Below are 26,239 nucleotides of genomic sequence, written 5' to 3' on the forward strand. Positions count from 1 at the left end.
GCTGACCATCTGGGACTGAACGACGTGCCGGGGAACTCACCCTGGAGAGAGTAGAATCTCCTCTCAGCAGCTCTTCATCCCCATCTGCACTGCTTGTCAGCTGATGTTGGCAGTAGTCATGTGTAGGCATCCATCTCTGTCATAGCTAGAAGACACTATAGCAGCAAGTGTCCCGATCATCTGGCCCTTGCGTGTTTCAGAGCCTAAGGCGTAGGTAGGGGTGGTGTTGTAGCTGCACTGAGTAGGCCCAGCCCCTGGAATATTTCCTGTGGATACCAGGAAGTTTACAGTTCTTGTCTCCGGTGTCTAAGCTATTGGCAGGAAAAGTGGTAAGTTGGCAATGTCATGGCTTTGCTGTATGAAGGAAACTTGACGTAGATAAGAATGATGCCAGCAAATAGAAGTGGGGGTGGGGTGGGGTGGGGTGGGGTGGGGTGGGGTGGAGGACGTTTCCCAGCAGGGCCGGAGGTGCCAATCCCAGGGCAAAGTCCAGCTCTCGCCTTGCCCACCACATGGTGCAGGAGCTCTGAAGCCACCAGTCACCCCTCAGGAATCCCCTGTGTCTCTGTCCCTCTTTTCCTTTGCATTTAAACTTCTGAAATGGAGCTGGTATCTTCAGGTGGGTTTGGTTCAGGGAGACCCTAAAAGCTGGTTGACAATCTTGATGGTTGGGAGTTCAGTAGTACTACCCTCAGCTCATACTGACATGTAGCCCCACATACACCCCACTCTCTGTGGTGTGAAACTACAGGCACCATCTAAGGGCAACTTCCCAGACACTGCAGATAGTAGACTTCCTCTCGCTGGGACTGCCTGCCCTCAACAGAGCTTTCCCGAGGTGAATCCCTTCTTCATACACAGTGGTGCTCTGGTTCTTACCTGTTCTTTCTTTTTCTTTATTTTGTGTGTGTGTGTGCGCTCATATGTGAATGTTTTGTTTGCATGTGTGTATGTACACAACACACTTGTTTAGTGCCTGTGAAGTCTGGAAGATGATACTGGATCCCCTGTAACTGTAGTTACAGACAGTTATGAGCTGCCATGTGGGCTTTGCAAACCAAACCTATTCTCTCTAAGACCTCTTAGAGAGTACTGAACAATCTCTGTAGCCTTTTCCTGTTGTTTACGTTGATTTGTTTTGCTGAGCTGCTATCTCCTGCTTTCTCCCATCTCACCCTGGATAGCAGAGAATCAAGAGCACCACCTCCCCTCATCTGCAGCCTACTGGCGACCTCAGAACTAGCGACAGGCACACCCAGTTGGGTATGGGCAGTTCAAGACAAGTGAAAAAGTTGACTCTTTAGTGTTTCTTAGATGATGTGGCATCCAAGATGGTAGAGTAATGCCATTTTTCTGTTTTCCCAGGACCTAGTCCCATCCATTAGAGCAGGTAGTGGTAGATGATTAATTGAATGAGAATTATATCCCCATGTTATAGATGATGCTTAGATGAATAAAGGAAGGAGCGAGATGCAGAGCTGGGTCCAAAGACTTAGGTCTTCAGGCTGCTTGCCTGAGATTCACTCCTGAAAGTTTGGGTCACCATAGAAAACACCAGCACCAGCACCGGCAGCACCACTAACACCTGGGTTCTCCCTTGTGGCCTGCTCATACGCATGCAGTAATGCCTGGCAGAGCCCCCTGTTCCGGAAGCTAAGTGTTAATACACCCCTACAGGCAGGCTTCACATGTGAGCACAAGTGAGTGTTATTTTGAGGCTGCCTTTTCAGAAAGCCGCGTCAGTTGAGGTGACAAAAATGGGAAGGGCTATGTGTACGTGATAAAATATTCACCGTAAAGACTCATGTAAACTGTGCAACCCAGAACAGCAGTTTTTGTGCCAGTCCTGACATACACAGTTTGTAGCTCTGTTTGCAGATTTCTGGTGTGCGTCATGGTCCCCAACAGGAGCCATGATTTTGAGGAGGGTTAGAGTGGACTGTAGTCCGGCCTAAAGAGTATTTGGGGTGTATCGTATGCCTTAGACACTTTCCATCATTTTGTACTTCTAGATTTTAAAATCCTGTGTCTGGATATGTGTCTGTGTGTGGGTATGTACATGAGTGTAGGTAACCAATGAAGCTGGAAGAGCACATTGGATCACTTGAAGCTGTAGTTTCAGGTGTGGGTACTGGGGACCAAACTCCAGTCATCTGTAAGAGGGGTGCATGCCTCACCCACCCAGCCGTACCTCCAGCCCCATCATTTGCTGTTTTCTATGACGAGTCATTCTCCATAGCAACTGCGCCAGGTAGAACTTTCAGTCACCACAGAAATCTTCCAGATATGCACCTTGCAGTAGGAAGTCATTAGTGAATGTTCTTATTTGAGTTAATTTTATAGCCACACATGGCTAAGAGCTATCATATTGGATACGACATCTCTTTTAATGCTTTTTTTAACAGTGAGTGTTGATTTTCTTTGTTAATCAGCTGTTGACATTCATCAAGCTTGTCATAAAGATAAATACTCTTATAATTTGCTGGAAATAAGTCTACCAACTATAGCTGTAACTTCCCTTGATAAGTAGGGAGCTCTTCTCAACACACGGTGGCAAGTTTGTTAGCTTGGTGGAAGCAAGCACCAAAGCCCTCAGGCCTCACCAGCCTCTAGGTCCTGGAATCAGTGTATAAGACTCATAGCCATCAATCCTTCAGCTGATTAGTTGAGGCCCATTGCATTGTGGAACTGACCTACTTTATGGAAAGTCAGCTGATTGTGGGTGTCAATCATACCTTTAAATTACCCTTTTATCAGTATTTAGGTTAACATAATACTTTGGCAAGCAACTGATCACCATAGTATAGACAGGGTGGCACAAAATTAACTGTGGCACCTCCCTTGTTGGGTTCAGATAGCAGCTTTGAAACTGTCTCTGACTTTTGCCTGTAGCACCCTGTAGCTTGTACCCGTCTGTCTCGTGTGAGCAGAGGCTTTGTGTTTCTCTCCCACATTACCCACAGCTGTTAGGACTTAGAAAGTAAGCCTGGACCATGCCCTGGTTCTCAGTGGTTTCACAGTGACTGGTACATGTACCCAAATACAGATACCCATTCTAAAACAGAAGTAACCACTAGTCCATCTAAGATGTTCTGGGAATGATGCGTGCGTGAGTGTGTGTGTGTGTGTGTGTGTGTGTGTGTGTGTGTGTGTGTGTGTAAGTAATAAAAGTGATTTCTTGGTAGTGTAACCAAAGTTGATTTTGCTTTTATAATGAGTTAAGACTCTTACGAATTATAATGAAATTTCAGAAGACACCTTTTGTCAGACATTCTGCTTCCGTTACCATGGAGTTTATTCTAACATGATAGAAAGTTTTGGGTTAAGTTCAACACTTGTCTCAGTCCAAATGTTGGTACTTAGCTCTTGATACCTACCCAGAAGTTTCTAGTGCTCCCTGAAGGCAGCAGAGGCAAGGATAGGGCTGGCGCGAGTGTACACGACGTCACACTGGCATCAGTCACATGGGCATCTCAGCAGAGGATGCATAGTGTGAGAGAAAGTCCTCCAGTCCAGGTTCAAGGTGTTCAGGGTGAGTTCCCATTGCTTCTGAGCTCTGGGAAGTCTTTTGGGCTTCTCTGCTGTAAGGACTTGTTTGGAGGTCTAATAGGATGCATGCAGATGCACTTCGTAGACGAGTTATACAGTGTTAATTGCTGTTTTGCCTCATTACGGTTGTGATTGTGCATGTGATAGTCTGGAACTCCGCAGCCGAGGTGACCAGGTTACTGACGACTTCATACTGATTTGCTCTCAGGCGCCTGGAGACTGTAGCAAAGCATGAAGACCTCGTTATGTCCAGCTGTAGTTGGAGGAAGGTGACCTTGGCTGTATGCAGCAGGGGAGGGATGAGCCTGGCAGGATGTGTAGGTCTGGCAGAATGTATATGTAGGTAGGCAGGAAAGGGCGGAACTGAGGAAGGAGAGACCCATGTCTCTAGATTCAGAGCACAGTGGGAGGTGGGCTTACCAGCCATACTGCTCAGATTGCAAGGACAGTCAGGACTAAAGGCATAAACGTGGGATAATTAACACGATCAATGCTGCAACTTCAGGGCTAGAGTCACCCGGAGAGAGTGGGACTGATGAGAGCTGGTGGCCCTGGATGAACCGCAATCGATAGCAACAATGCTTGTCATTAGTATGCACTTGAGACTTGCTCTGAAAGGTGTTGAATAATCAGATAACGGAGAGACAGGACTCTGATTAGCCACAGAGTTGGTCAGACGATTTTCTGAGAAAGAGAAATGGAAGTGTCTGCATGGGGGAGGAGAGACACCAGGAGATCAGGGTTCCTAGGACAAAAAAAGAGGTATTTCGTTTTATTTTTAATTATGTGTCATGTCTATGGGTGTGTGTGGATGAGTGCAGGTACCTGTGGAGGCTCAAAGAGGACATCGGTCCCTGAAAGTGGAGTTATAGATGGTTTAAATTCTCAGGGTCGGGTGCTGGGGACTGAGCCTGGGTCCTCTGCAAGAGCAGTATGTGCTCTTAACCACAGGCCCATTTCTCTGGTCCCAGATATTGATCTTTATGAACAGGAAATGCAGTCTTCTGGCTGACGAGATGGCTTGTTCTTTCTGGGCGGCCTGTGCTGAACCCTTGGGAAGTATCCCACTGCCTCATCATTCCACAGGAGCCCACCTGTGGACGGATGCCCGAGCTGCAGTTACACAGGAGATGCTTCATTGTCCCAGGAGGTGGATTCCTAGGAGGCTTCAGATGGAGGATGCATTTCACTCCAGCAACCCCTGAAAGGGGCACGTGCTTGAGTACCATGTCAGGGTGTGTGCTTGCAGTACCGTGTCAGGGCGCGTGCTTGAGTACCGTGTCAGGGCGCGTGCTTGCAGTACCATGACATGGAGTGTGTTTGCAGTACCATGATGGGGTACATGTTTGCAGTGCCATGACGTGGCACATTAAATTCATGCTGATGTTTGAGATAAAAGATGATTTGAAGAAGCCTTGTGCTTTTCCCCCTAGACTCTACCCTTTGCTTCCACAGTTACCATAGTGGGAGTGTTAGGGATGTGCTGCCAGTGTGTGGATGTGAGCCACTACTGAAAGCATGTCGGGTGAGCCTCTACTGAGGGCATGTGGGGTGAGCCTCTACTAAGGGCATGTGGGGTGAGCCTCTACTGAGGCGTGTGGGGTGAGCCTCTACTGAGGGCATGTGGGTGAGCCTCTACTGAAGGCATGTGAGTGAGCCTCTACTGAAAGCATGTGGGGTGAACCTCTACTGAGGGCATGTGGGAGGCGTGTGGGGTGAGCCTCTACTGAGGGCATGTGGGTGAGCCTCTACTGAAGGCATGTGGGGTGAGCCTCTACTGAGGCATGTGGGGTGTTCCAGCCTTGTGCTTTCTGGATGCTCCTGGCAGCTCATGTCATGTTTCAGAAAAAATTTCTTCAAGTTTCTGTAGCACGTCAGGCTGTTACCATCTTCAGACCTCTGCTGTGGGTAATTGTTTTTTACCTTCCTTCCCTCAAATATGTGGTAAACTTCTATTTATTCTTCAAAGCCTTTCGCAGATTTAGTTTTGGTGTCGGTTATATGAAGCATAATATTGTAAAAATTAAACCAGTTTTTAATGCTTTCAGGAATGGCTTAGTCATTTCTCCCACAATCCATACCTCAGTCCCATTCTATTATAAAATGACAGCTCAATGCTCACAGTCCTGATCTCCCTCCTACCTCCCTCCCTGCCTGACTAGGCTAGCCTTGGAAACTTTGTGTAACCCAGGTTGGCCTCAAACTTGTAATCCTCCTGCCTCTAGTGCTGATCACAGTGTGCTGATCTGGGCCAGTGGAGAGAATGAGTAGATGGCTGTTGAATTCCAGAACAGGAAGTGTAGCCCACTGCCATCTCTCTCTCAGAGAGCTCACCCCGCGAGGAAAGGCGTACTCATATGCACTGAACATGGCTTCTCAGAGAGCTCACCCCGCGAGGAAGGGCGTACTCATATGCACTGAACATGGTTCCCCACTGGGCTCTCACTCCATCTCTGCAAACATAGCAGTACAGAATACCACAGGCTAGTGCAGAGGGCCTTACAGCACAGAAGCAAGGCTGTCCTGGGCCACACGCTGGGCTGCAAGACTCACCTCCAAATGGCTGACTCAGTAGGTCTGTAGTGTCTGAGAATTCACACTGCTCACGCGTTACCAGGGCATGCTGGTGCTGGCGGACTTGACTCTGAGAACACAGGCTGAGAGGATGCATTCAGCCCAGAGAAGATTAGGGCACAAGAGTCTGGGGTTAGCAGGGACTGAGTGCAAAACCCGGAACCCCAGACTAGCAGAAGAGCCTGGCAGTCGTGGTGGACACTAGAACCTCTGCTATGCCCTTATCCGCGCACTCTCCTCACGTTGTCTGCTATGAGCAACTCCCAGCTCTTGGTTCTCCCGTTCGTAAACACCACTGAGGCACTGAAAGTCTGCACCACCCACGATTTCCTGTCCCACCAAGGAACAGGTCTGGGGCTCCCTGCTCAGTCTTTCTAAAAGTCTTCAAGCCCTGCTGTTGCCATGGCTCCTGTGTGGACTTGTATTAAGAAAGGCCGTTTTCTCTGGCAGAGCAGCAGGTCCATTTTTGTCCATGTTGTCGGGAAGCTCAGAGCTATGGTTTGTGAGCAGTTGCTCTCCTTAGCTGAAGCCCCGTTCATTCTTATGATTAACACCTCGTTCCTTTCTTTTGAAAGCTTGCTATCTGTCTTATCTTTCAGAAGCTTGCCAGAATAATTTCAAAACTAGGTGAATATCACAGATTAATGACTGGAAAGAGGGACTTGTGGGTTATCATCCCCCCCCCCCATTTCCTCGTAGCCTTTGAAGAGTGATTTGAACCCGCCGAGGGCCTGTGGGTGAACACATGTATAGCAGTGATGGTGTGTACACCTCTGTGTGTGTGTGTGTGCGCGCGCGCGCGCACGAGTGTCCTTCTAAAACAGCTAACACTGGATAGGCTGGGGCCTGGTAGAAAGAGGGGGTTAAAGTAAGCTAGTGAGTCGGGCGCCCCTCCCCCACTTCCTAGCCACCCAGATGTGAGCTGCCCTACCTGTTACCAAAGACTACAACCTCAGAGCTCATCAGCCGGGATCAGTTGCCTGTCTTCCTGAAGTTGGCCCCTCAGGTTTTTGTTTATAGAGCAAGGCCGATTCACTCAGCACACGGAGCACAGATGTGTACGGAGTCGAGCCTGAGAGGGGCCCGCTTGGTCTCATCTCATGTCTGCTTTGACCCAGGCCTGGCTTTGAACTCTGGCTCCCCACAGCACACTTACGACTCTCCACCCCTCAGCCTCGTTTTCCTCATCTAAAATAGAGACAACGATGAAACAAAACAGCTGTGGGATTGCCACTGCAGGCCCAGCATACAGCAGGCCACAGTAGGCCCACTACTGTTACTGTTCTGTCTGGCACAGGCTACAGTTTATTCAAAACAAAACGCAAAAAACTGGATCGTACGCCTGCAACTGCAGTAGAATTTTTTCTAGACTTTTCTGTGTGGAACAAGATGACCCCAGGTAACCCAGGGGAGTTGGGCTGAGGAGGGCTCGGAGGTCACTCCTCCAGTAGCCCCATGCTGGAACTTATTTCTGATTCCTCATGATAGCTAATTGCTGCAGAACCTCAGTTTCTGAGATGGTCCACTTAGTGGTCATAGACTAACACCTCAGTGGCTCCCAGGCCATCCGTCTTGTTCATTGGTCCCATGGCTTGAGCATCCTTGCTGGGGAGCTCACTGGAAGTCCCCCTTTTAGTTTGGGCTGATTTGCCTGATTTCATCATACTGTTACTTTCAGTTTTTCTTTTAGTTGTTCTTCCTACTAAATTCAGCTGCTTGGGGCCATTTCTGTGGAGAGGTCATATGTCACAAGACACCTTGTAGGTGGCTCTTCTGGCTCCTCCTTTGGGCTCTGGGAGTTAGGAGAATAGCTGCTGGTTCCTTACATGAGCTGGTGTATACCAGTCTTGGGGAGTCAATGGCTTGCTTCTAGCTGTGGGTCAGAGATGGTCTGGGGGTGCTGTGGCTTCCTTCAGGCCCCATGAAAGCCCTCACCTTAGTCCTCTGCCTAAACTGCTGTATACAAAGGATGCTCTTTGGAGCACGGGCTGCCCCGGGGCAGAGAGGATGCAGTACGGCCCTGCAGTTTGTCCTCTAGCCTCGTGGGCGGGAAGCGGGTGATGGAGTAGAAAGTATAACCTGCCCCAGGAACTTCCTCTTTCCACTTCTCTTTGTCTGAGCTCATTCTCTCAGATCCCCTTCCCAGCCTCTTACAAAATGAAAATAAAAGGTTCGGGGAACTGATCAGTTGGTAAAGTGCCTTCCACAAAAACATGAGGACCTGGGTTTGGATCCACAGAACCCGGGTTAAAAACTAAAAATGGCAACTCATGCTACAGTTCTACTGCTGGGGTCCTGGGGAGAAACGGGTGTGTCTGGAGCTATGGATCCCTGGAGCTCATTGGTCAGTCAGCCTAGACAAGCAGATGAGTTTCAAAAAATAAATATGGAGAGCAGCTAAGGAAAGACCCCAATATTGACCTCTGGCCTCTATACTCACATGCACGCATGTGCACCCATATGTCACACCAATACATACAAAAAAGGGGGGAAATGAATCGGTGGCTCCCTCCTGTAGTGCCAGCTCTGGGGTAGTATGCTCAGGAGGAACTTTAGTCCAAGGCCAGCCAATACTACATAGTGGCATGCTGTCTCAAAAATAAAAACATAAGGGTAGAGATGGCTGAGCAGAAAGACCATTTGCTGCTTTTGCAGAGAACCTGAGTGTTGAGTGTTCAGATCCCAGCCTCTGTCTATGTCAGGCATGAACATGTGTATAGGCGCGCACGCGCGCGCACACACACACACACACACACACACAGCACACGCTTCAATAGCCAAATGCTTGCCAGATTGTGGTGGTGCACATTTTTAATCCCAGCACTCAGGAGGCAGAGGCAGGTGGATCTCTGTGAGTTCAAGGCCAGCCTGGTCTACAGAGCAAGTTCCAGGACAGGTTCCAAAGCTACACAGAGAAACCCTATCTCGAGAAACAAAACAAAGAACCCAACAAACGCTTAAGTTTTCCAACAGTGAACCCACCAGCCTGACTTACCCGTCCAGGCCTCTGCAGCCTGGTGGTCCCTGTGTTTACACTAGGAATGCACAGAGACCTAGCACCTGGCCATGCCTGTGTCCTGTTTACAACACTTCCTTCTTTTCCTTTGTCTTCTAGGTACAGGAAGCTGCAAGTCGGGGCTTGAAGTTCGTTGGTGCGGTGCCTCAGTACCAGTCCTCTGCGAACTCGGCAAGCAGCAGCCGTTCAGTTCCTGTTGCCAACAGTGCTGTGGATGCCAGGGATGGGAAACACACCTTTGGGGACCGTGCATCATTGGAAAATGATGTCCCAAAGGCTGCGGATATGGATGCTGCCACTGTCAGAGTGAACCAAAGACCAGAGCCCAGCCCAGGCTCCACAGGGGAGGTGCCTAGTGCCCAGCAGCCTGGCATTCCCACTCCCTCAGAAGAGACAGAGGCTGATGAGTTTCCTCTGCAGGAGTTGAGCCCAGCACTGGATGGACCAGATGGTGACCCCTCAGATGGACATGAAGAGCTGCTCTCAAGGAGTAAGTGTCAGCGCCAGGAGTTTGGACCTGCTTAAAGAGATACTAAGGGCTTTTTAGTACTTCCCAGAGCCTAGGGAGAGAGAGGTTGCGCTACTATGTAGACACAGCAGTCCACTGAACAAGAGAAAGTCTATCTGGGTTACATAGCTACTAATTTCCCTGCAGCAGTTGTGGGTCATGGGAGGAACAGAGCCCAGTGAGAGTGGCTTCCGGGCACTCCCAAAGTGGTTTAGATGAAATAGTCTCATGCCATGCTGCCATGTGCCAGGTACTTCTCCGCCCTCACAGAGGCAGCATTTGTGGGCCACAATCTGATGAGGTTGGACATGCCACTTCTGAATGTCTGCCTAAAACAAGAGTGCATGAAAGCTGTGGAGGGCACACCATGCAAGGGTGGCATGCTGCTTGCTAGGATGCAGACATCCAGATCGCAGGGAGTGTATGCAGTTTACAGACGGGCACCATGGAGAGAATGCTCCACCAGACAGAGGCTACCAGTCTGGGATTTCTTTGTCAGTGGTAATGGCCGTGGCATTGATGACATCACATCTCTAACAGCTGTAACAGCCACCTCTCTGCTGGGTCTTCCCTGTGTAATAGGATAGGGTGGTAAGATTTCCTGAAGCCTTCTGTGGTTTTCATAGTCTCCGTTCTCTACTTTAGGCTGGAAGCCACATCCATTGAGTGAGGTCCTTATGCTAGCAATGGGGTCTCTTTGGCTTTTGGAAGGTGACCATGAGGGCATCTGTGTAGGCCTTTCTGTATCGTGTCTCCAGTGACTGTTGCTGCTGTGCTAACTAGTGCTTGAAGCTGGCCTCTTGCAAGTGATAAGGGTGTGTGGAGAGTAGGGAAATCGTTTCTTTGACCACATCAGAACTTCTTGAGAAGAAAATTACTAGACAGTCAGTTCTGAGATCTAATTGCAGGGTCACTCCAAAGGACAGACTGGGGTGCCTCAATTCTGAGATGTAGTGGAGCTATCATTCAGTTAAGACCTTGCTCCTTGGTTAGAGCTGTTTATACGAATTTTCATTCCACCCTGATGGCAGCTCATACGTAGATCCCATGCAAAACTCCTGAGAAACTCCATGGGACTGGGGACTTTGCGTGCTGAATTCTGAGAAGAAGGAACCATGAGGAACATGAGGGCACAGGTCAGGCATGAACCCCAGGAGCAAGGGATGGAAGCCATGTGAGGCAAGCAGCAACATGGGTAACAAGCAAGTATCTGTGCACACCTTCTAACTAGGTTCAGACATATGCCCTACCTTGTTTTATAAAGGGACTGTAGCTTCCTTTAAAGGCTCAATGGGTGCTTGGTACTAAGGACTTCTTTGTCTGAGCTGTTATTCAGGGCCCTGGATCCACAGTGTCATGGATCCCGAGAGTCTGTCAGGAGTGCAGAGATCCCTGTGCCATGGAACCCACCTTTTTCCTAGACCCCAAGTCTCTTTGCTTCTAAGGTCAATCCTTGACCCTGGGAGGCCTCTCCTAAGACCCTTCTCAGATGTCCAGTACCCTGATTCCTTCCTATGGCTCCTTGCCTCCCTCTGGGCCCAGGATCTCCTATGGCTGAGTATGGAAAACTCTCCCTACAGCCAGAGCGCATGGCCTGCAGCCTCAGGGCCGTGTCCTCTCCTGCGTCCTCAGGGCTGTGTCCTCTCCTACAACCTCAGGGCCATGTCCTCTTCTTCAAGCTCAGGGCCATGTCCTCTTCTTCAAGCTCAGGGCCATGTCCTCTCCTACATCCTCCTCTCCTCTATCCTCAGGACCATGTCCTCCCCTGCAGCCTCAGGACCATGTCCTCTCCTGCATCCTTGGGGCCGTGTTCTCTCCTGCAGCTCCAGGACCATGTCCTTTTCTGCAGCCTCAGACCCTTTGGGAAGTGGCGGGTTAATGCATCACAGAGGCCTCAGCCCAACTGTGAGTGGGAGTGGGATTTCCTGCTGATGAGAGGCGAAAGCTTGGGCCTCAAAGCCCATTTTAGTCCCCAGATAGGCAGCTACCTCCTGATAGACAGCTACCTCCCACTGCACATACAGCCTGGGCCCTGCCTTGCAAACAGCTCACAGACTGTCTCGTCCCCTCGCTGGCTTATTCTGTTAGTTGATAAACACGAGTTACTAGCGGAGGGCACTGGTCCAGTTTTCCCATGTGTTATCTCAATTGCTCCTCACCACAACTGTGACAGGAGATGGCTACTGTGACGCCCATGCCGTAGATAAGGCGAGTTCCCTTCCTGAAGGCTGGACACCGAGGACCCTTTCTCCAGAGGTCATAGCTCTTGCCTGACCCCAGCTTCTCTCCTGAGCCTTTTCCTATGGAGTTTAGCTGATTTCTTCCCTGAGGCCTATGTTCGCTGTCCTGTCTTGGAAACATCCACGCAACACCTAGCACCAGCCTGCCATCCCATACCCTCCTCAGCTTTCCTTTTGCCTTCTGTCAGTCCAACCCCACCCGCCTAAGGAAGTTGAAATGTCTCTGACAGGTGGGCAACTACAGCAAGACAATTCAGAAAGAATTTCGATGCCCCCTCCTAGTCCGTCCCCCTCCTCTGTTAATTGCTTCCTATGTAGGAGGCAGTTAGGTACAGTTCACAGTCAGGGACAGTTCACAATGGGTTTTCAGGAGCTGTGGGAAGAGCAGGTGAACTAAGACATCCATATATCATAGTCCAGGAGTTATAGGGCGAGCTGGTAAGCTGACACATCCCTGCATTGAGGTCCAGGAGTCACAGGGAGAGCAGATGAGCTGGCCCCATCCCTGCATTGTGGTCCAGGAGTCATAGGGAGAGCAGGTAGGCTGACCCCATCGCTGCATTGTGGTAGGGAGAGCAGGTAGGCTGACTCCATCCCTTCATTGTGGACCATACATCATGGTCCAGGAGTCATATACTTCTTGTTCTTCTTGCTCGTTGACTTGTATTTCTCATCTGGGATATGAGATTCCTGTGCAATACAGCCCCAGTACCCCTTGCAACACGTTTGCTCAAGAAGCAAGAACCATCTGGGTGTGCCAGCCAGATTGAGAGTGAGGTACCAGTCAGAGAGGAGATGAGGTATCAGTCACCTTTCTGACTGAGAGGGCTCTTTTCAGTGGCCTTCTAGGCACTCCTCCTGATGTCCCCAACTGTGGTCATCAGCTTCTACTTCTGTTCTAGTAAATTAACCTCTTACTAGATTTAGGCATGAGCCCAAGGCTTGAGAGGTTTGAAAGTCTCAGGGCTCTGCCACTCACTGCTGGGATTCTGAGCGATATACCTGATTCTGCCAGGCATAGAATTTCCTGTGGAAGTTGAGAGTTCGGTGTGGTGGGAGGTCACACCTTGGTGGTACCTGTGTCTGGGTCTCCTTCAGCATGTGTGACTTCATTACCATCGACTGGTAATGCACTAGTCTCTGTCTTTTGCTCTCATGTCAGGTGGCCTGTGCTGGCCGAGAGGCTCCTGTGCTGGCACCCATGCCTGAGTAGCAGCCTTGGTGGCATATTCCCACCACAGCACCAAGAGCCCTACTATAAGGGAAGGATTTCATCTTAGTTGCCCCCTGCCCCGGCCCATGACCTGAGCTACCTGCAGTTCACACCCAGCTAAGACTGATTCTTCCAGTTCAGCTGGCTCCCCCAAGTCTGGCTTTTGATGACCACAATTCAGATTCAGTTCTCAATTCTGTTTCTGCCAAACTAGAACTCTCCTTGGAAGCTGAAATCCAATCAGCCCCTGTGGCTCATTGACATATTCCAGCTCTCTGGTTCCATAACTGCAGACTAGCAAGCTGCAGGTTTCCTTCTGAACTATATAGCTCAGCACTCAAGCCCTGGGGTGGGACTCAGAACTGCAAGCCTTTCCTTTGCCTGCTTCCCTACAGCCTGGCAAGGACCGTCAGCCTGTGCTTGGCCAGTCCCAGCCCTGGTCTCCATGTCCTCCATTTTCCTGCTCAGGTCAATCACAAGCATAGGAGGCAACAACCATGGCACAGGGACTTTGGTGAGCGTAAGAATCCTAAATGAAGTGTTGTGAGGCCCCACAGGGAAGGAGGATAGACAGTCTGATGCTCTCGGGACTCTGCTAGCCTGGCCCTTCAGCCATTCTCAGAAACAGGCCTTCCTTTGGGACTCTCCCACATCTGGAAAACGCGCCAGCTGGGGTCAGGGTAGACTTACAGAGCAAATAAGGAAATTTAAATGGACCCAGGGCTCCTCTTCAGAATCCTTGGTCCCTGCTCACATAAGAAGAGGAATGGAGTTCCGGGGACATGAGAACTTGACAGCACATCATTTTTGGACAGTTTCTCTTGGTTGGTTTCCATGTGGATGGAGGAGATGACCGAAAGGGTTGCGTGTCTGAGATCAGGTCTCTCCCAGTATCATCACTGCACTTCTGGTGCTCCTCACGCAGCATCTCCCTTTCCTTCCTGGAAAAAAATGTATCTGCCTCCAGCTTCAGTCCTGCCTCCTTGGGGGGATGGAGCCTCCTGAGGGGGATGGAGCTTCCTTGGGGGGATGGAGCCTCCTGGGGAGGATGGAGCATGAAGAGCTTAGATGCCACCTTCTCTGGCAGTCCTTCCTCCCTCCTCCACCACACCAGCCTTCTCTCTTCTCATTTCAGCCTTGCTCCTTTTCTGTTTCGTTATGCATTGGGAAGTGTGGTGTTTTTATTGCACCATGTGAGTGGGGATGGCCCTTCTGTGTGTTCAAGTACTACCAGGTGTGGCCTCAACCAAATTCTCATTTCTCCCAATGCAGCAGCTCTGAGTTCTTGCTCAAATTGCCTTTGTGCTTAACTGTAACCACCTTTAGGTTCTGTTTTCTGGACCAAATGTGCAGGCACTTCTGGCCAATACTGATTTCATCTACTTTCCATCCTCTCTCTCTCTCTCTCTCTCTCTCTCTGCACTCCTTGTTCTGTAGGGTGTGCAGAATGTGCAATGATAGCCAATTTTTTTGTTTAGGATGAGTGAATTACTAAGTATGCAGCAAGCCAAAATAAAAAAATAAACCGCAAATAGGTGGTAGGTAGGTAGGTAGACAGACAGACAGCAAAACACCATTAGGCAAGATGCTTACACCATCCAGCAGAAATCGGTGGAGGGAGTTGAGGCACACAGCCAGAGTCCCAACCGAGCTTCCTCCCCATGGCTGAACTGGCCCTCATTCCTGCTGCGGGCATTTTCCTGTCTTGGGATAAACAACAGTAACATCTGATAAGTTTGTGTTCTGGCTTCTCTCCAGCGCAGTGTTTTTACTCGTGAGCTGTATTGCTGTTCTTTCCTCTCTGGAACTAAGCTGGGAGGACAGCCCATTCCCAGACAAGTGTTCTTGGAGGACACTTGACACAGGCATGCTTTGGTTTGAAACAGGGACAGGCAGACCCACCTCAAGAGCTAGCTTCTCTGTAAGTTCAAACAACCCATGAAAATGCGTGATATATTACATATGAGATATATTACAATAATATCAAAGGTTCAGATGGGGAAAGCTTGGCCCAACAGATGGGGTTCTTCTTAGCAGCCTTTACTGAACTTCGGGTACATAGGGCCAGAAGATACCTAGTCACCCAGCTTATTCCTGCCCTGTCCTCAATCCCTGGTCGTTTCCTCTCTGCCTTCCATCCTCGTGGCATAGTTTAGTGATTGGCTCTGCATGCACCGGGACTAATTTCTGGTACAGTTACAGCATCTTGGGTCAGGCGGGTGGACTAAAAAGGTAGTTGGCTCGAGGCTTGTATACAATCCAGATGGCAGTTTCCAAAGCAAGGCACACCTCTGTTGGATGGAATAGCTTTATAACAGTAGTTCCGTGACTTGGGGACCTTACAAGTGCTTGACTAGATGGGCTGGAGGGATTTCCTTTGTTCTAGAATGTGTCTCCTACATGATAAGCATTTCAGGGGTCACAGGGATGAATGTGTTTGCTGCTGTTACCTCCTGGCCCTGCATGGCAGTAGAGCAAGCAGAAGTGGTTTACCTCTGTGGTCAAGAAGAAAATTCTTTTTAAATCCTTTTATTTAAATGAAGGAAAGTTAGCCCGTTTTAAAAAAATAATCAGTGTATGTGGAGTTGGACCCCTGGATAAGAGTACTTGCCGTACAAGCATGCAACTTGAGTTTGGTCCCCAGAACCCAAGTAAAAAGCCAGGTATGGCTAGGCATGCGTGTAAAAGCACCATTGCAGGGTTGAGTAGGCAGAGTCTGGGAGTTTGCTGGTCATGCAGTCTAACCCAACTGACAAGCTTAGCGAGTGATGGCATCTCAAGGCAATTGGCAAAAAGCAGCAAAGGATGCTCACACACACACACACTTTCACACACATACACGCTCATACACACATGCTCACACACACACACGCTCTCGCTCTCTCCCTCCCTCTCTCTCTCTCTCTCTCTCTCTCTCTCTCTCTCTCTCTCTCTCACACACACACACACACACACACACACACACACACACAAACAAGCTAGTACTTAGATACCACCCAAGTGTCACAGTCCTGAAGTATGGGAGCCTACATCCCGGAGTAGTGCAGGCATTCCCTGTCTGCACTACACATGATTTGTCCTTCTCCCTAATACCAACCCTTCTTTATGGCCTTTATGCTTTCTGTTTGAGAGGTGGCAGGATTTTCATATCGCCTCAAATGATGTCTTTGGCAGCCAGTGCATATTCCCAGCCAGCCTGTGGAAGCGAAGCTTTCTAAACTGGGCCAGCTCTGATAGCCTGGATAAATGAATGGTACAGAAATTGGCTCTCCAGCAAAGATTGAAATTCCAGGTATTTGCTTCTGGCAGTGGTTCCCGCTAACCATGGCTGGCAGCGTGAACAGCAGGAGCAAATCAGTGGCCAGGGGTGGTGGTGGTGATTATTGATTTCTGGGCTATAAATGAAAAGGCAGAGAGCTCCTAGCTTCACACCCAGGACCTGCCTGGCTGATTGAGCTGACCCGCTATTCTAGGCAGGAACCCCCATTTACTGGAACATGTTTATTTTTACATATCAATGTACTTGATGTACTTGATTGAGTATTATGGGTTTGGCCCCAGGAAACTCTCCTGCAGTTTATAAATATCAAGTTCAGGGATGTTAAAAGCTTCCTGGAATTAGAGAAGTGGTTTTCTTTTTGTGAATCTCCTTTTTAAAAATTTGTTTGTTTTTTGTTTTTACGACTATTACATTTACTTTGGAAACACTTATGTACGCATTTCTAGAAATATACTTCTTCCAGATGCTTAACAATGCAAATTAATTCCAATAGCAGTCATCTATTGTATCCCGCGTTCAGAACCTAGTCCCACTAGGGATGTAGAATTTTTTCCTCACATGCATAAGGTGGGTTCAGTCTCCAGAACCACCGAAACTGAGCATAGCATAATTCAAGCACCTGGTAAGTAAAGGCAGGAGAATCCTAGATTCAGTTTGAGTCTAGCCTGGGCCGCATGGAATCCCATCTCAAAACAAAACACACCACAGCCTCCATCCAAGCACACTTTTGAGTCCCTTGTCCCTTGGAGCAACTTCAGTTGCTGCTAGGAATGGAGTTTTCTTATCTGGCAGGAGTGTGGCACCAGGGATTCACAGCTGCTGCCATTTCTCAGGCTCCAGGGAGATGATGCCACTGAACCCAGTTTAGCAGATTCATGCTGTGGGCTAACTTTTTCTCTCTCCATCCTTTTTATGAATCCCCACAGAAGTGGAGATCTTCGCCTTTTTCAACAGACCGAAGGACCAGCAGACGTGCCGGCAGTACTATCCAGTCACCATCCCCCTTCAGGTCTCCAGGAACGGCCGGACAGTGAACAGTCTGGATGCCAGCTGGCTGGAGCACATGAGTGATCACTTCCGGAAAGGCGGTGTGCTGGTGAACGCCGTCTTCCACCTTGGCATGGCCAACGGTAGGGACTGCCCCACAGCCCCTCCTAGTCCTGTGACCCGCCCCTTTCTATCACCTTCCAACAGAAAAGCTGCATGGTCAGCAAACACACAGCGTTTGATTTCTGACTAACATATCTCAAGCAGATCTCGTAAAGTGACCTGGTGTCCTCTCAGGTGAAGGTGGTAACCTGTATCTTCATGGCTTTTGAACGGATGACTGCTAATTGCCCCCCTCAGTTCATGGCACTCCAGAAATGCCAACTGTCTATAGCAGACGTCAGGGAATGGTGGCAGCGCCTGGCCCCAGTGAGTTGCACTGGGGCACAAGCCTCCTGAATCTCAAGTGCCCAGTACTGTGCCCCAGAAGTGGCTCATTGTTGGGGCTTTGTGATGGCAACTTTGGAGACAGAGGGAAAGTCTGTCCACAGTGCTAAAGGGTCTTGAGCCAAGAAAGGTTTGGGGTTAACATGGTGGTGAATGGAGTCACCTTCAGAGACAAGGAAGCAGTTTGGAGTGTGAGGCTAGCCTGCCAGCATGAGCAGGTCCTGAGGGTTGTGAGTCAGAACTTGTAGATCCCCGCAGAGCCTGACAGGCTTCTGATGGCAGGTATGATGGCCTGTAGCTTCTCGGGCATTAGCAGGGCCAGGAGTGGAGTCTGGACCCTGTGTTATTTGTGCACTGCCGAACATAGGATAGAAATTGAGTTGTTCTGAATGTGTGGGCTCCAGTTGAGTCAAGGACTGGGAAACTGATAAAGCTCAGGCAAGTCTTAATTTTGGATGCGGGGTCCCTGCCATTCATTCGTGACTATCAGTGATACTGTCAACAGGTCATTATAGCAGCAGCAGGCATGGTGAACCAGTGAATGACATTAAATGACTGAGTGACCTAGGAAAGCATCTAGAAAATGCTGCCCAGTAGAACTTTCTGTGATGGTAGAATGTTCTGGATTGTTCCATCCCAAGCCACCAACCATCTTGGGCACCTATGACCTAGAAACTGAATTTTTTAGTTTATTTCACTTTCATTCATTTAAATTTGAATAGCTATGTGATTTGAGAACGCAGTTTTGAGGACACATGTTGGTAACTTCCATTCCCCAGCAGCAGATCTGGTGGCTCCAGTGTCCACTGAAGCTGGGGGTTGTCACAGCCATTTGGAGGGGCACTGTGACACCAGTAGCAGGAGGTGCGTGAAGTATGTGTTCCCAGTCCAGTTCATGAGTCCTGGGGATGCCAGCGAGGACCCCTCAACTCCTGCTTTTGTAGGGACCCTGGCGCTTAGATTGGCTCAATAGCTGTTCTTTTCTGTTGTTTGGGCGAGCAGGCAAGCTTTACATTTCTCCTCAGCAAACCTATGACTAGCTGCACTAACATCTGAAAGATGCACAGCTGGTAGCAGCTGCTTAGGAGCTGCTGGGTAATTGTTTTTCTCTTCTTAGCAAAACTGGGGTATCAAAAGGATTGTCTTTGGTAGCATCATCTGAGCCCAAGACAGAACACTGTGCAGGCTCCCTGAGCTACTGATTGTATCATAATGATGGCTTGAAAGATGAAAGCTGAGCCCTCCTCTCAGCTCTTCCCTCCCTGGGCTCGCCAAGCCTGCATCACAGAGCACAGCGATTTGCCAGGGCTTTAGGTTGGCCTCACACGTGCAAAATGCTGTCACCGCCTCCCTTGGCTTTAGTTGCATCAAAAGAGAGTTTTCCATCTTTGAAGACAAATTGTGAAGTGTCCCCTGTGACCACAGTCCCTGCAACTCACAGCACTGCAGTGGAGGCTGCGGGGCAGTGCTGTGAATGCCTGGGGTGGGACTCACTGGCAGGAAACTCAGGCTTGAAACCTGCCTTTCTGCGGTGCACAGAGAGGTAGGGTGGCCTTTGGTGGCTTAGTGACGAGGCTGGCTCTGCTCTAAGAATGAAGGTTTCCACTGGCCAGGGAAGAAATAGGCACCTGACCTTTTCCCAGAATTAAAAAGAAAAGACATGCTGAACATCCTTGCCAGTAACCTGGCAGGGGGGGAAACCAATCTATCTGTCATGACTTCTAAATGGGTATTTACATTTCTGCTGAAAAATATTTTCCACGGAGCTATAAAATTAGTAAAAGCTTTGTCCCGCAAATAAGGTACGGCCTCAGTCTGAGACACTCAGTGACTCCAGTATCTATTTTTACCTTCTCAGGATATAGAAGGCTTCATTCAATGCCAAAAGTTGGGTTCCTGTCCGGGCTTTTTATTAATATCCAAATGGGCATGATGCCACCCAGGAGTCTTGATTGGGTTCATATTCTGGGTCACTTAGAGAATTAAAGGGTAGGAATTTAAGGACACAACAGGAATTTAAGGACATACACATCAGGGAAGATCTCCCATGTAGCTAACAGAATTAACAGTTTGAAAAGAGCAGGGGGAGGAGAGCTTCTGCTGATAGAGGAAGCACACAGGGCAAAGCCCACAAGAAGACACTCTGCAGAGCAGGAACCCAATCTAGACTCCTTGAAGACTAAGGTTTTGATGGCCTTTGAGATGTCCTCACCCCCTTTCTTAAGCCTGTCAGTTTAAACAAAGACAGGGACGCTGATGAGCCCACAACTTAGCGGTAAGCATGACCTTATGTGGCCTTGACGTCAGGCTGGGGACAGGGCAGGTAAGCTGGGTCTTTGGCTGAGGTCAGGGGTGTGGGGGAAAAGAACATTTGTTATCTTTATTATTATTATTTGTGGTCTGTCCCTACCTGCCTGTTAGGGACCCACCTAACTCCAGTCCCATGGGCACATGGCACCGGAGGAAATGTGAAAGTGATGGCCCTTTCCCTGCAACATCTTCTAGTTCTAGAAGCAGCCCCGTGAGCTAGGGACTGTTGTCTGTGTGGACTGGCTGGGGAAACGGGAGTTCTTCCGGCTAGGAAGTGTCGAGGGAGTGGGAAGAAGAAAGAAAACAGGAGAGGACTGGGAAGTGGTAGGCATCTCGGTAGGAAACTGTTCTACCAAATGCAGTTTGGGTGGCACTTGGGGTGGAGAGAGGAGGGCCCTCAAAGTCACCAGAGAGAAGGGTAGTGATGAGCCCCAGGGCTACCTTGCAGTGCAGGCGGGCCACTGGGGCTCTCTAGCCAATGAGCCTGTTTCTAGAAGGGTGAAAAGGGACAGCCTTGTGCTGAGCTGGCTGCCTGGGGAGTTGAGTGGTTTCTAGGAGCCAAGGGCAAGGTCAGGAAATAGCTGAACATTTAAACATAAAGACACTCAGGTAACTGATGTCTTCCCCATGGCTCTGGGCCTGCCATGTCCCTGCTCTCAGTAGGCCCTGGCACCGGGCCATCACTACTCTTGGAACTTGCTTTGCCTTCACGGCCCTGCATTTCTTGCTTGTTTCTGGTGCTTTCCTCCTGTAACCCCTGGCATTCTCTCTGCATCTCCCCCTCTTCTCCTCCATGGCCTGTGTTCTTTCCATACCTATCCTATCCTTGCCCTCTCCTGCCCTAGCAGTCATTACTCCCTTTATTTCAAAAATAGCCATACTTGCTGATTTATTGGAGCCAGAATCCAGTCCAGAGATGCACTGGCAAGGGCAACTGCATCTGCACTTTTGCCTGAAGAACTTTTGTATCCCCCTGCCTGCTGCTAGAAGGGAAGACAGCTTGTGTCCATGGAAGGGCCTGCAGTGCCTCTTAGTATCTTTTTTACCTGTTTTTCTAGCCACTGTTTCCTATAAATTTAAAGGTAATTTACATGCTGGTTAAATGGAGACTTGACTACAATATATTCTAGGTCATGTGTTCTGTCCACACAGGGGTCATCTGTTTTGTTGTTGTTGTTGTTTGTTTTTTGTTTTTGTTTTTGGAGATGGGTTTTCTCTGTGTAGCCCTGGCTGTTCTAGAATTCACTCTATAAACCAGGCTGACCTCAAATTCAGAGATCTGCTTGCTTCTGCCTCCTGAGTGCTAGTATTAAAGGCATTCACCACTGCCCAGTGACTAGGGTCATTTTAACTGGGTGTGTCTCTATTCCTGCACCTCTCCTGCTTTTTAAAAATGATATGTTTTATTTTATATGTATGAGTGTTTTGCTGCATAGAGGCCGCCACATCTACGCCTGGTGCTTGTGGAAGCTAGAAGAGGGCATAGGATCGCCGGGCACTGCAGTTACAGAAGGCTGTGAGACACCATGTAGCAGCTAGGAATCAGATTCAGTTCCTCTGCAGGAACAGCAAATACTCCTCATAGCCGAGGAGTCTTTCCAGCCCCCATTTCTGCTGAAAGAGTAAATCATCTTGAGATCCTAGGTAATTTTGCTGCACCCCAGTCTGTTGTTAGCCAGGTATCTCTGAAGAACTGATCAGTCGATTGGTCAGTTTAGCTCAACAATGGCCGTTTCACAGCAGGAAGACAGAGAAGTCACTACTCGTTCTGTCCAGGATGCTGGCTGGATGTCTCCCCATTTGTCCAGTTTATGCAGCTGGTGTCTCCCGTTCCTCATCTACGGCTCAAGTCCTAGGAGCCTTCTGGAGAGGAGCTGCTAGTTTTCAGTCCCTGGTGTACCGAAGAAGTTGAGTTTAATGCAGGCTACAACAATAGCGTAGATATACTTGCCAGCTAGAGTAAGGGCAAGCAGGCACATTACAGACAGGCTGCCACCAAGAGGTGTAGCTGGGATTTAGGATCAGCCTTCCTGATCCAAATAATCTGACTAAGAAAATGCCACACGGGTGTGCCTAGTAGCTGGAATTTTAGCTGATTCCAGATGTTAAGTTGACCAAGATCAGCCAGCACAAACCAAAAAGCCAAACTCAGTCCTCTGGAAATGTGGGAATTGTCTTCTCAGCCCCTCATTTAACTTCACACATCCTTTAACCCAGCACCCAGGAGGTGGGGCTCTGAGTTTGAGCTCAGCCTGGTCTATAGAATCAGTTCTAGAACAGCCAGGACTACCTGTCACAAACAAACATTAGCCACTCAAAGCAATGGTGAATTGTAGTCACCTGGGGCTGGCGGGCCACACACATTAGAAATATGCACACTGCCTCTTCTCTCTCTCTCTCTCTCTCTCTCTCTCTCTCTCTCTCTCATATATATATGAGAGAGAGAGAAATATAGAAATAGCTAGAAATATGCTAGCTCTCCATCACTGTATAAAGCAGCATCTATAAAGCAGCATCAACTGGGAAGATGTGTTGCTGCTTGTACTTTTAGAGGTCTCAGTGTGTGGCTGACCACTCTGAGGTTGTTGGGCTATTATGAGGTCAGGCTCATTACGTAGATCATGACCTAAAACTGTTACGACGTAATCAGTGGATCCATCCATCTATGATGCCCAGTTGCTTTCAGAAGCCACCAAACAGCAATCAGACCTTCAACAAATGAGCCTTTAGGGAACATGTCACATCAAAACTTAGTACATGTCGTCCAAAGAAAATGACGATGTGTCATAAAAACTTCATACAGATAAATATCTTACAAACCCTTACACAGGGCCTGCACCCTGAACCGTCAAAGCAGAGAGAATATGGTGCAGTTCACACTGACATAGCATAAGGATCTTGTGAGCCCAATCCATGGATAATGGTGTTCCCTCAGACACCATTTGGTGCATTGTAGTGGCTCCATGAAGATTTCTTTATGTTGGAAGTAAACTACATTTCAGATGTAGTTTGTATTGCCAATATACATAAACACAGACACATCATTTCTAAAAAAAAAAAAAAAAAACAAGATTTATTTTAAGTTAAGAATATGTGTGTGTACATGTATAAGCACAGGTGACTATAGAGGCCAGAGGCGTGGAATTCCTTGGAGCTGGATGCAGGTGGTTGTGCATGGGTGCTGGGAACCAAACTCGGGTCCTCTGGGCTAGTAGGAATTGTTTTTAACTACTGAGCTATCTCAGCCCTTCATTTAACTGTGTGGCCTTCGTGGTTATATGCTGAAAGTGTGATGACCCACAGACCTCTGGGAGAATCTAGAGAGGAACTGACCTGTGCCTCACAGGTGCCTCACAAGCCTTTCACTTCTCAGCTTGAGTTTTTTTTTTTTTTCTAGAATCCCCTGGGAGAAGTGGCTCTGGGCATGTTTGTGGGGGATCACCACAATTAACTGAGGCCGAAATACCATTCACTGGGTTAGGATCCTTCCTAGACTATATAAAACGAAGAGAAAATGAGCTGAGCAGACATCCATAGCTCTTTGCTTGTTGACTATGGATGCAATGTGAGCATCTGCCACAAGCTCCTACTGCTATGACTTCCCCCCAGGGTAGAATGGAGCCTTGAGCATTAATAAGCCCTCTCCCCTAAGCTGCTCTTGTTGGTGTGTTTCATCATAGCAGGACAGTGATTAAAACACTTCCCCACCTGGCCTGCAAGGCATTGAACTTGCGGGCTAATTCCTGCAGACAAAGGAGGGGTGATTCCTTCACTAGAAGTCAGAAGAAGAATGAGCACAGTAAGGTGAGCAGGCCCAAGCAGCAGGAAGGGCTCAGGGTGTTAGAGAAGGCAGCAGTGGTGATAGAGGCTTTGTTCAACAGTGATTATGTTCCCAGTAGTTCACATGATGGCATGACTACCCGTGCAGTTGTGGTTACTTAGTTAGCTATAGAGTTAGCTGGGGCTATTCCTGGAGTCAATTCCAGTGGACAATAGAGGACCTCTGAAAATGGATAGAATTTGACTGTCCACTTTAGACAGTCGAGTCCTGCCTTGGTTTGTTCAAAGAGCAATCAAATAACATTTGTTTATAAACCTGCAAAGATTAGATAAGCTGCTTGACCACTTGGCTGGTATGCATTCGAGATAGTTTACCAGCCAGTACCACAGTCTGGGCTTGGAAGTGAACTTGACACTTAATGTCTACAGAAGAGAATTGAGCCTAGAATTTATTTCTTGAAATGGTGTGGCTGATTTTTTCCCATGTCCTTCTTGTAAATCACAAGCTTGGAATGTTAAGGTGGCCTTTTGCCAAAAGACCAGCATCAAATATTTATGCAATACCCCGGCACATAGCTTTTTGTGCACCATAGGGAAGCATCTTTAATAAAAAAAAACACAGTGACGACAGAATGTTTTCCATTGGTGGAGGCCAGTTTAACCTTTATACATCAGGAGTCTTCACTCTGAAACGAACCCTGTCTACACCCAGGTTGGCACACATTTCAGGGAGACTGAGCAGTGGGGTAGTGAGAAGAGGGAACAAGCCCATCAGAACAACAACTCCTTAAAAAGCCCGGCTGTCTGTCCTTCCTTGATGTCTGCCGTTACAGATGACCAGGTTTTGACAGCTCTTCTGAAATTGCTTTGTTGTAGGCAAGTAGGTAATTCAGCTTTCTATACTCAGAATCGCAAAGCAGAGCAGCAGGCATGGGTGTAGAGACAGGCAGTGGCTGGGGAGGAAGGGGCAGGAGCCAGCCATGGTGGGAAGGACATCTGGAGGGGCCATGTTCATGCCCTGTATCTTGGGGTCTCAGCTCGGCCTCTCTGCACTATTGACGGACTAAAGGCCATCTTATGGTTTACGTTGCAATGGACATTTTCATACTTACAGCTCAGCAGGTGCATTTAGAGTGTTTTCCATTGAGAAGATGCAGGTAGAGGCTTTGGACACTATTGGATGGCTGTATCCCTCAGTATCCAAAGCTCAGGAAACCCCTCAGGTGTTGAGATCTGTGGACACTCATGCCCTTGTATAAAATGACCTACTGATTGCATATAGCCTCCTGTGTACTTTAAACCACCATAGAATGACTTACAATATTTAATTCAGCATATATGCTGAGCAAATGGTTTGTTATGCCATATTGCTTAGAGAATTGCAAAAAGGGGTGTTCTGTCCAACACAGAATTTCATGTTTTCCTGTATGCTGTTGGTTGACCCCATAGACATGGACCCTGTAGAGGCAGAGGGCCACTTCTGACATTTTCTTGAGGTCTAGAGGAACTGCGAACTGTGCTGTAAGGCCTTTGAGGGACTATTGTGTGTCTGTCAGTGTTGAACCCCCATAGATGGGGACCCAGGAAGCTTTATTTTAAACATGGTAGGTGGCTCTCCTGTGGCAGGGGCTCTCCCCTGGGAGTGTTACTGAGAAATTAAAACTGAGCTGGACTTTGGACCATGCTTGTCCTGAGCCCCGAGGTTTACACGAGGCTGTAGGTCATCTGTGTTACATGTCCCTTGGAGACCAGTGAGCTAACACTCAGGGGCAGCTGTCATAAAGCACCAGAGAGATCCAAGCTTGCCGAGGCTGTCGCATGGTCGATTCCCAGGCTGGGGAATAAATAGGAAGTCCGAGTGTACAGTTGGCTCACTCGGGGAACTTAATGAAAGTGGAGTGTTGTCAAGGCTGCAGGTACTCCAGGAATTGCTCTGCTAACCATCATTTAATTCAGCTGTCCGGGCATCTTTATCATCAAAGATAGGACTAACCCCAAGCTGTGTAGAGTACACCGGTTTCATGCTACTTCCTCTAGGTTGAGCACTGTTAATCACTTATTGCCACAGTAATGCCATGGAACAAGGCATTCCCAAACTCACTGGTTTAAGAGTAGTGGTTTATTCCGTCGGGTTTTCTGGATGGCTGGAGCTCTGTTGTGATCCCCACCAAGCTCACTCCCAGTCTTTTGATAAGCAAGTTCCTGCAGGCTCCACTGGGCAGCTCTGTTCCATGTGTCTTTCATCTTCTTGGATCCAGTTAGCTATAGGGGATATATCCTATCAGAGTGGTAACGGAGACAGGAGGTCAAGTTCAACCCCATATATGGGTTCAGT

The 26,239-nt window shown here is 48.6% G+C and overlaps 1 protein-coding gene across 3 annotated transcripts in view; it reads left to right on the top strand.

Annotated features, from left to right (window-relative positions):
* The window catches only part of Rftn1 (raftlin, lipid raft linker 1), a 199,322-nt gene that overhangs the window by 125,269 nt on the left and 47,814 nt on the right, over nucleotides 1-26,239 (top strand). For all 3 annotated transcript variants that reach the window (XM_038342544.2, XM_038342546.1, XM_038342545.1), the window contains exons 5-6: nucleotides 9,239-9,629; nucleotides 17,307-17,510. In XM_038342544.2, coding sequence (XP_038198472.1) covers nucleotides 9,239-9,629; nucleotides 17,307-17,510 — 595 coding nt within the window. The remainder of the gene's footprint in view (nucleotides 1-9,238; nucleotides 9,630-17,306; nucleotides 17,511-26,239) is intronic.

This window comes from Arvicola amphibius, chromosome 9 (assembly GCF_903992535.2).
Source record: "Arvicola amphibius chromosome 9, mArvAmp1.2, whole genome shotgun sequence".
NCBI classification, from domain to species: domain Eukaryota; kingdom Metazoa; phylum Chordata; class Mammalia; order Rodentia; family Cricetidae; genus Arvicola; species Arvicola amphibius.